Source organism: Pezoporus flaviventris, unplaced genomic scaffold (genome assembly GCF_033815535.1).
Source record: "Pezoporus flaviventris isolate CSIRO_AGI_PZ_B2104156 unplaced genomic scaffold, CSIRO_AGI_Pfla_v1 ptg000016l, whole genome shotgun sequence".
Classification (NCBI taxonomy): Eukaryota; Metazoa; Chordata; class Aves; order Psittaciformes; family Psittacidae; genus Pezoporus; species Pezoporus flaviventris.
The window spans coordinates 1,902,668-1,913,709 of NW_026892564.1; the positions used below are offsets into that span (position 1 = coordinate 1,902,668).

General features: G+C 45.7%; 1 protein-coding gene across 1 annotated transcript in view; it reads right to left on the bottom strand.

Annotated features, from left to right (window-relative positions):
* Positions 1-10,592, bottom strand: part of PLXNC1 (plexin C1) — a 71,668-nt gene extending 61,076 nt beyond the window's left edge. The window contains exon 1 of the mRNA XM_061454600.1: positions 9,624-10,592. Coding sequence (XP_061310584.1) covers positions 9,624-10,574 — 951 coding nt within the window. The 5' untranslated portion in view covers positions 10,575-10,592. The remainder of the gene's footprint in view (positions 1-9,623) is intronic.
* Positions 10,593-11,042: the final 450 nt, after the last annotated feature.

The window sequence follows — 11,042 nt, forward strand, 5'->3', positions numbered from 1 at the left end:
TTAATTAGCTTGCCAGAACAGCCGCTTGGAATAAAAGAAGACTTGATTAACTTTCATATTTAAAGATACTATTTTTTCCATGCAGCAGGAAAAAGATACTGGAATTGCCATTTACTGGCACAGAACTTCAGTAAAACCCATTTATGAAACTTTAGTACCATGGAGGTCTATTTTAGATATGGGAGAGAAAAAAAGATTGTGAGCATTTTAGGGGGGGGGAAAGTTAACTTACTCTTCTATTAGATCAGAAGGTAACAGAATTCCTGCACTGGCACACACAATGAGCCTTCTTTCCCATTAAGGAGTGTGAAAGTGAAGCTGTCAGGCTTTCATTTCCATCAGAACTAGGATTTTTTTTTTCTGCAGTGCATGGTGTAGTAGTGTAAGGAAAACAAACTCCCCCAGGTTCCTTGCGGGCTGTACAATCAGATCACAGAAGAGCAAAGGACTCACCCAGTCTCTGAAAAGCTTTGCTGCCAGATTTTATTTTGACCCACATACTAGTAAAATAACTAGTGTCATATCAGTGCACCCTCCTCATCTGACTGAAGAACCAATACTGACAAGTGTGGAAGCCTCCTCCCCTCATTCTGCTTGCTAGAGGGAGGGTCAATGCAACGTTGAGCTAATACAGAAAAGAAGAAGGGGAATTCAGACGGTGGGCAGTCACAACAAAAATTTCCTTCTCGCTTCTGCAACCTATTTCTCTAGCTTGCCCATTCCCTCCAGGGTGCAGCTGCTGCTTCCACCCTTCTGTCACCCCTTTTCCATGTGCATTTATTTTTTTAACAAGCCCTTTACCTCTTCCACTGTGACTAATGGGGTTAGAGCACTGTAGGGCCTTCCCAAGCTTCATCTTTCACAGCGAAATCCATCCTTAAAATGATTTACAGTCTAAACTTCCTTTGTACTTGAAGAGTCACTCATCTCCATGATCATCTATCTTCCTATCCGGTAACATTTTCAGGCTCATATTAAACCAAGAAAAGCAAAAGAAAATTCCATACTGTTCTAGAAGACCTTTCTTTTTTTAATTGTTCAGTTCTACCCTCTGTTCTATTCTATAGTCCCTCAAAATCTTGATGTGCACAGCTAAACCTAGGGATTTCCTGAGTCAACCTACATTTTGCTTTTAAGTTCACTCCACTATACTGTTTGGTTATTGGCATGAAAGGTATTTATACTCATTTTGCATCTCATTTTCAGATTTATCTCCATATGATTCCAGCTGCAGCAACCATATTCACACTCCTACTTTCTGTCTTGATTTCTTCCTGATTATTTTACACTGCGTGCCTCAGAGGGAAGGGCAGCATTTTTAGCTTGCAGAGCCCTCATCATATTGCAGCTGGCCAAAAAGTGAAAATTAAGGGTTTGAGCATCAGAGTGAATGAACAGATGCAGCTATACAAAAGGACACAAGACTAGTCAACACTAGAACAATACATACATGTTTTTTCTAGGGGAAAAAACTTCTGGAAGCTCATTCTTGTTTCTTAACTTCACCACCCTTCAACCACCTGCATCAATGATTATTATTATATCAGAACATAACAAACTTAAATACTGGTGCATGCAGTGAGCCTTTATTAGGGCTAAGGAATGAGGAGATGAACTGGTCCCAGATTTTATTTCCAGGAGTTTTTTTAATTTGTGCACTGCATAGCAGGGTCTTCACAGAGACCTTGCAGAGGCAAGATCCTGAGCCTCATGGTGCAAGACAGGAGAGACAGTCAGAGGCAATGCTTGAGCCAAGATGGAGAGGTTAGAAATTTGTGACTTCCTGTAGCAGCAGAAATGCCCCTTCTCCATCCTCAGATTTAAGTTTATAGAATTGGTAAAGTGTTAAGGGAAGCTTTGAAGTCAACTGAGCTTGAACAAAGCATTACCAGAGAGCAAGAAGAAGCAATGGGTGACTCTAGTTGGAGGTTCCTTCCTGTGAAAGATGAATACACACATCTGCTAAACAGCCATGCTGTTACAACAGGTTTCCTTTTTTTTTTTTTTGGGGGGGGGGTGGGGGTGGAATCCATGGAATCCATTACACTGCAGAGACTGACAATGATTTTCCATTCCTTGAACCACTACCCATTGTTGCACATCTATGCAGACACTAAAGACATTGCCTAGTGCACATCAGAACTACAGAGCTCTGGGGGAAAAGTGAATGAGATGGGACCCCAAGCTTTGTTAACCCTACAGGGTCAGTGAAAGGTGGTGCTTTTCTGGATTTGCTACTCACAAACTAGGAAGAACTGACTGGAGATGTAATCATCAATAGCAGCCTTCACTGCAATAACTGTGCAATAACTGAGTTCAGCATCCTGAAGGTGAACAGCAGAGTACAGAGCTGGAGACCAGGCAGCTTTGTGTTGAAAACAGAAACAAACAACTAAGGAAGAACTGCCTGGACACATAGGAACGGTGTTAGGAAAGCTCAAGTTCACCCGGTTTTGAAGCTGGCAAGTGAGACAAGGGGGGCACAAAATCACAAAATGGAATATATAAACCTTTAGAATTAGTTTTAAGTAATGTTAATTTTGATTGCTTTGTAACAGTAACAATGGAAAATTACTGAGGTGCATGATACATAGAAAAAGAAAATAGAGTACAGCTAGAGAACATACTGAGAATTCTTGTACAAGATAAATTGTTATAGTTGACATAGTTTTAAGAAAAACAGTCTAGAAGAACAGGACACAGGGATAAGGAGTATCTGGGAACGGCAGGTGTCCAGGATGGGCTGCAGTTAAACTAACTGATAAGTAGAAGGACAGGAGGATTATTATGTCTGTGGTGTTAACAAACCAATTAAGCTGGTATTAGCATCTACTGCGTGTGCTTCAAAGGCTGCCAGAAGTGATGAAGATTGTTGGAAAAAGTAAACGACACTCAGAGACCACCACCACAATTTTGTACGCATGCGAAGAACTTTCTGGAAAATTATGTAATCCATACGTAGCCTCAGGAATATGTATGTATCCCCAGTGGCTATGAAAGGACGAGTTGCGTAACAATTAGGGAGACACACGCTAGGTGGAGCTATCACCTGTGTCTCCCGTCTCCAGAACAAAGAATACCGGCTTGTCAACTTAAAACTTTGTTATGGATGTTATGGGCAACAAGAATAGCTTTTACCACCACCTTAGCAATAAAAGAATAATCAATGAAAATGTGCATCAGCTGCTTAATAGGTCAGGTGATTTACTTACAATGGATTCAGACAAGGCTCTGGACTTCACCAGCAAGGTTTTGTGGTCCCCTCAACCCAGAGTTCAAGAGAGAAAGTACCAGTAGTGGAAGAGGATTAAGCCAGGGATCTCTTAAGAAATCTCAGCTTATGGAAGTGTCAGGGGGACCAGATGGGATCTTTAAAAAGATGCTGAGAGACTGATGACACTGCAACGCCATTCTCTCATATTTCTAAAGTTGTGGAGATCAGGGGAAGTCTCAAACAACTGAATAAAGGCAAATACTGTACTCATCCTCAAAAAAGCCAAAGATAACCTAGAAACTACATACTGGTCAGTCTCACTTCTTCCCTGGAAAAATCATGGAGCAAATACTCTTGGAGGCTATTTCTGGACACAAGAAGAAGAAAGTGACTAGGAAAAGCCAGAATGGATTCACCAAGGATAAATCACACCTGAGCAATTTAAGGGATTTAAAAGATATGTAGATGTAAGCACTTAGGGACATGGTTTAGTGGTTCACCACCTTCTGTGATGAAATGACTCAATTTGTGGAGAAGGGGAGAACAGCGGATGTCATTTACTCTGACTTTAGCCAGGCTCTTGACACCATTTCCCACAGCATCCTTGTATTCGAGATGTTAACAGTTTAGACAGTAGGACTGCTGGATGCATTGAAAAAAATTGATGGATCATCAGGCTCAAAGGCTATTGGTTAATGGTTTGTACTCTATCTAGTCACTGGTTACAAGTGGAGTTCCTCAGAGAACCTACCCTGGGACATGTCTTGCTCAGTATCTTTATTAATGACCTGGAGGAAGACAGTGAAAGCTTCTGGGTTAAGTTTGAATTATACCAAAATGAGTTGATGTGCTTGACTGCAGGGCTGCCATTCAGAGGAACCTAAAGAAGCCGCAGAAATGGATCAAGAACCCCAAGAAATTCAACAAGGACAAATGCAAAGTCCTGCACCTGGAATGGTCTAACCCCCTGTGATGGTACAAGCTGAGGAGGTCCCAGAGGGCAGTAGGCTGAATAGGACAGCCATGCAGCAGCAAAGGTTAACAGCACCCTGAGCTGTATCAAGAGGAGAATACCCAGATTGATCATGGAAAGCAATTATTCTCCTTTGCCTGGCACATGTTCAATTCTATCTAGGATACTGTACTCAGTTCTTGGACCCTCTGTACAGCACTGATCTTGATAAACTGGATTTCAGTGGCTGGTCACCATGATGGCTGGAGCCCAGAGCATCTGCCCCATGAGAAAAGGCTGAAAGAACTGGGCTGGTTCAGCCTACAGAAGAGACAATTTCAGAGGGACCAGAGAAACAGACCCAGGAATAAGCTGCATGCAGGATTAGATGTATGTAATGATGCAAACTGGAACAGGGGAGATTTCTACTGGACAGGAGATTAAAATACATCACTAGGAGGACAATTAAGATGAGAGGTTGTGCAGTCTCCACCTGTGGAAGTTTCAAGATCCAACAGGACAAAGCCCAGAGCAAACCTGCCTGATCACAGAGCTGACCTTACTTTGAGTAGGGGGCTGGAATGGAGGCCTCCTCTGAAGTTCCTTCCAACCTAAGAGACTTGGTGATTCCTAGGAAGCAAATACCTGTGCTCAGGAAGCCCCAGATTCTCAGAAGTTTCCAGTAAGAACACCTGGTGAAGTCAGAAGACTAAAAGCAACTCTTTTTACTGGCAGTGTGAGAATTTACAAGTCTCCTACGGTTTACTCCCCACACAGAACAGGGATGAACTGAAAACTCACTGTAATCAGAGAGAACTATTCACTTCAGAAACGTTAACTCTAGAGATCTATCAAACATCAGGTGAAATACTAGCAGTCTGGTAATACACAGGAGATGACTTTGCTACTAGAAAATTAATTACAGAATCAATTTTGATACCAAATGATATTTAGAACTCTGTAATTCTTTCCTTAAATAAAAGACCATGAATCATTTTGGAATGAGTTACCACACAAATTCAAATGTCACTCCTGAAAATTAATGTCCATGATTAAACTGATATGGCTCTGTTGACTTCAAAATCTCACTTCAGCAGAGGTTTTAACAGCTAAGATTTGTCCTCGGATTCCAAACTAAGCTCAATAAATTAAGGGGCATATACCAACCCACATATTTATCACCCACTGAAAAATGCAAGAAATGGAAGAACAGACTGTTTCATATCTTTACTTGCATTAAATAGCAGACGAAAATCCAACCAAGACATCTTATCATTTAGTAACTATCACAGCTACTTAGCCTTTGCACATCATAAAATAAACATTTTGATATTAACTACAGCAACAGGTATATGCCTGACACTTTTTTTTATTTTCTCTCTGAAAAACTGCAGAATCCTTTTCTTCCCATGTGACTTTTTTAAATGGCAAAACTAATTTCCAGATTTGCCACTGTGGTTAGGTAACATACTACAGCTCCCTCCTGTTGATGTCCTCTAATTTGAGCACTTCTCCTACTCATCTGCTTGGCTGTGATCCACAAGATCCTGGGATCTCTGGAAGAGATCTGAGACTCTACTAGCTCCTGTTCAGCCACTGAACAACAGAAGGATTTTTTTTCTTAATGTTCACTAGCTACTGAAGCAAGTTTGTGGCAAATTCCAGCATTACCCCTATGTACTGGTTAAGGAGCTTCAATTTCACAATTGTGATTCACCAAAAACATTTGTTAGTACTCAGCTGTCTGAAAAAAAATGGAGAATGAGATTTGGCAAATTCACATTTATTAACTAGGGAAACTGTGAGGACGATGCGCTTACATACATGCAGGTTGTACTAGAGAGTCCATTAACGCCTACACCTCAACAATGCGGGCATGTAGGTACACTCAAACTAAGAGATATGTGGAACAGAGGAAAACAAATTGAACATGAATCCACAAAATGTTTTCAAAGTAGTTTCATCTAAGACACCATCTGCTTTGTGCTAGTTAGGGATCATGTCTCTGAGAATCCAGTATTGTCTATGTCCAGAAGAAACACATCCAACTAGGACAAAATGCTTTCTGCACGCTACTGCATGAAACAGAACTAGCTAGCTCTCACAGGGCTAGCTCTCACAGGGAGCAACTCCACAGAATTTGTAGCAGTCACATACTTTTTGATAAAGTTGGTAAGCAAAAAATCTTAATAACAAACTTTCAACAACAGATGCAAATATAACACTAAAACTTCATGCAACTGTCAACTCTGGCCTAAGCAGCAATGAGAGGCTAAGGAGATTATGAACCTACAATAAGTTCCTACAGGATGTGGAGCAATTTGGTTCCAATCCAATGAGGTACTCAAATTCATGCTTAACCTTAAATGCATGGGCATGAAGATGATGGAACTACTTATATGCTTAATGTTAAATATGCCTTTAAGTGCTTTATTGGGTTAGGGCCAGAAAGCTCAGTACCTTACAGGCATGAGTTTGGAGTAGAACATACAGCAGTAGTGTAGCAGGGAATTTAGGACCACAGATACCTTGGGCTAAGTCCCTCTTGCTCTGTACTATTGAGAAGCACAGTGCCAACACCCAGTGCCAACACAGTGCAAATACAAGCAGCTGTGTGAGTGCAGACAGGTAGAGGATGTCTTGCCTAAAGGTAATCAGAATAATTACATAAGTCTGAAGAATGACAACGTCAGAAGGAAAACAAAGTGCCACTACTCTCTAACATATATTCTGACTACACACTGTATTCCTGCAGTGAAAAACGTGTATTTTCAATTCCTACATAAACTGACAGACCATGTCTGCAATCTGTGTACTTCATCACATCACCTGAGCTCCAGAATTCAAGTGTACCCAGCAAAGAAGGATAAGACCCACAGCAACCTACAACACATGGAATCTGCAATGCAAAAGTCAGGCTGACATTCAGCATGGTCCACCCACCACAAACACTGTACAGGTCTTACACCCCAGGCAATCACAGCACTGCAACACATTCATTTGCTCAGTCCCAACACTGTTGTTGAAAGACTGGACTTTAAAGCACATGCTCAGCACTGTTCCTTGCTGCTATTCTTACACATTGTACTACAACGTACTCATGACAGTTCCGTGCTACAAAGCACTCCTTTATGGCCAAAGCCACTGCTGGCTACTACACACACTTTGTCCACAAGCTGCGCACTGACAGAAACGTGCTGCACACCATCCTCCTGCCAGTTCTGAAGGCTACATGCTTCTGAGTCCAAAAAGAACATGTTCCACATTTGCACGGACTCCCATGATTTGGTGAGAGACAGTAGAAGAATCTGGTCTAAACAACCCAGAAGCAGCAGCATATGGGCCTGTCATCTCCAAACTTACTCTGCAATAGCCTAGCCTAACCTTCTGTAGTATGAAAAACATTAAAGCTGAACTACATGCATTTATTTCTATGTTTATACACCATAAGCACATATAATTAGCTTAAAAGGGAACCTAATTAGCCACATAATGTTATAGGCCATATTACTACACAACACCCAGATGTCCTGCTCTCTTACAAAATCCATCTTCCCTGTCAGTGGTAAACTGTATTTATTGTGCCAAAATATCATGATTAATAACATCACCATAGTTAGGGACATAATGTTAAGCACACAATCCTTTTAATCACCTTTACAGTTTAATCACCTTTACATCAGCACTGTACCCAAATATAATTTACATTTCCAGGAAGGACGAGCCTTTTGGGACATGAAAGTAACTTTGGAGTTACAGGAGTCTGGTCTGAATCAAACTAATCCATAAGCAAGTGGATTGCTGATTTTTCATATTCAGGCATTGAGAGGCAATAGGGATGAGGGGCGGAGAGGAACACTGGTCAAACACAGAAATACCCACCTTAGCTTTACCTGCATTTACTGTATGAAATCCATGAGAGTCTTCTGTTTTTTATTTTTTTGGTTTGCAAGCTCAGAAAGCACCTCCTGAAGAAACTCGGTGAGTAATAAGGAACAAATAATGAAAACTAAAAATCCAGCCAGCAGATAGGCATTTTGGGGTAAGGATGAGACTTCAAATTCATTCAGCAAGTCTGCCTTGTGAGAGCATGTAAACCATGCAGTAAGCTATAAATTGGCATTGGAAATCAAAGGTTTGGCTCCAGCTCTGTTGTAAGAGTTTCATTATTTACTTCAGCACAGTTGTTTCACCCACATATGGGGTTCTCATTTATAACTATGTCCTCTAACACTGACAATAGTCTCGCAGCTCAGTAGGAAGATGAGCACAACGAATCACACGTGCCCTCCTGTAGTTTGCATTCGGAAGAATCTCAGCACTGTGCTCTGCTATGGGATAGGTTTGGAAAGCCTAAGTGACAGTACACCTACCACATGTCTTCCACAGAGTTTTCAATAAACTCCCATTGCAACACAGCAAGGATTCAGGGGTTAAGCTGCAAAGTGCCTTAATGGTGGGGGAACTTGCTTTATGATGGCTTGCTTGACCCCCTGCCATTCTCCCTGACACTTTCCAGAATTGCTCCTTCAGGCACAGCTCTGAGACTTCTGAGTGCGACTTAAAAGCACAAGCAGGCCTTGCAAGAGCACTTTCTTTGCCTGAATCATATTTTTAGCTTCCTTATTTTTTAGTTCATTTCTTTACTATTTACCAAGGCCACAGCAAAGCCGGTAGCCTTGCCCACCCTGCCCTCCATGTGCCCAGCTCACCCTCAAAAGGAGGAAGCAGTTGAAGAGTGTGTTACAGAAGTAGGTGACATGGGGATCTCCATGTGATACCACTGCCTGGGAAAATGTAACCACAACAACAAAGACTTATTGCCTACTGCTGCCTGCTGTGCATATGGGTTTAGGGAAGGGGGTGGCTGCGAGCCCTCTGGAGCAAGGCCAATCCTGGGAGGTCTGGGAAACACCTACCACCAAACAAGCAACCGTAAGTAACTAGTGAGCAATGGGGATAACAATACACACAGCTCAGCACACAGGAGTCAATTTGATGGGCTTTTTTTCATTTCTGATGTAGCTGCAATGACAGGAGATGTGAATGCACAGAATAAGGTAGGAAATGTTTTATCTAGCCTATATGAAAAATACAGCAAAGTACAACTAATCATTGCCAGAAAAAGGCACATGGAATGGTGAGCCTGAGACTCAGGCCCAGCCCAGGATGCCCTCAGGTGCTCCCTCAGACATGTCTTTCCCAAGATGTAGGTGGGAATTACATGCCAGGATCCGGTAAGGGGTCAGATTTTCAGAAACAGTGCTGGAGAAATCACTAGGGCTGATGGAACCGGGGCTGATATGACAAACCTGTTGCAGCTCTGAAGTTCCCCAATGAACTTCATGTGCCTTCAGGTTAGAGACACCCAATGACTCATGCAGTGACACCAGCCACAATAACAGCATTACCACGGCGTGCAGGACAAGCGCTTAGCAAAACGATGCCCAGACTTACACAACTATTCCCATTCATGACAAAGTGCGTGGACGCGCAGGCTTGCTCCTTCATCTCCTCCATCCCAAAGATGCAGACAGCAGTGGCATTCCAGGCCTTGGCGTCCTGTTTGTAGAGGAAAACACCAACCCACCAGCCCCGCTCGCCCTGGCGGACGAGGCTGGAGGAAACAATCAGAGTCCTGCACCCGCAGTCCAAATACACATGCCCTTGCAAAGTAAGGCCACCCTCTGAGGGGCGTAGCTGGCGCAGGACAGCCATACTCGGTGGCTCCGTGCTGTTGCCTGCCCTGGCCTTCAAGGTATAGTAGGGAAAGAAGAGGTGGTCCCCCCACTGGAGAGCGTCAACGAAGTGCAAAGGCTCGTCCTTGCGCTTGATGATGCCCAGCTCCTCCTTGGACTCCAGGTTGTTCATGCTGCGCACCGTAATGACGGTTGCCTTGTCCGACTGGGAGGGCTCGCAGCCCAGATAGTTCCCATAGCTGCCAGTCGAATAGGTGGCCGCCACTGCCAGGTACCAGGCTCCAGCCAGCTGGAAGACGACTCCAGCGGTGGAGCCGTCGGGCAGGCAGCTGACCACCTCGCTGCGGTTGAAGCGCTGCCGGTAGGCCGGCTGCTCCCACACCTCACAGGTGCCATCCTTCTGGGTCCAGCCAGCCAGCAGGACACCCTTCCCTCCGGCCTCCACGTAGGGCAGCAGCAGGTTGCTGCGCATGCCGGGGGGCTCCCCGCAGACCTGCCCTGCCGCCGCCGGCACCACGCGGTGGCGGAGCCGCAGCTCGGGCCGCAGCTCGTAGAGGCAGCTGCCGCCCGCCACCAGCACGCCGCCGCTGCTCACCTCGATGTTGTCGATGGGGGCCCCCGGCAGCTCGAAGCTCTGGGGGCCGCCGGCGCCCGCCAGCGCCGCCAGCAGGGGCAGCGCCCAGCTGAGGGCGGGCGGCGCCGCCGCCATGGGCGCGGGCTCGGCTCGGTGCCGCGGGGCGCCTCAGGCGGCAGCGGGCGGCGGGCGCCGCTGCGCCATGCTGCGCGAAGGGGGCCGGGCGCGCTGCCGCCGCTGCCGCCGCTTCTCCCTCCGCCGCGACCGGGCTGTGCGCGGGCGGGGAGTTCCTCTTTTCGGGGCGGGGAGGAGGAGGGGGTGCCTGCACGGGAGAGGTGGGCCGGGCTCCTCCGGGAGGGCTGTCCAGCTACCTCGCCGCCGTGCGCCCCTGCTGCCCCTCCGCCCCCCGGCCCCGCCGGCCCGCCTTGCCGTGGACGGTGGGCGGCGGCGGCCGCGGCGGCGCGGCGGGATCCCACCTCGGCACCCGGACACTGGGGGGTCGGGGCTGGGGGCGGCTCCTTCGCCGCGGAGTGGCGGGACGCGAAGGGGGGGCGAGACGCGCCTCGCCTCGGGCGGGTCACTTCGCCTCGCATCGCTGCTAGC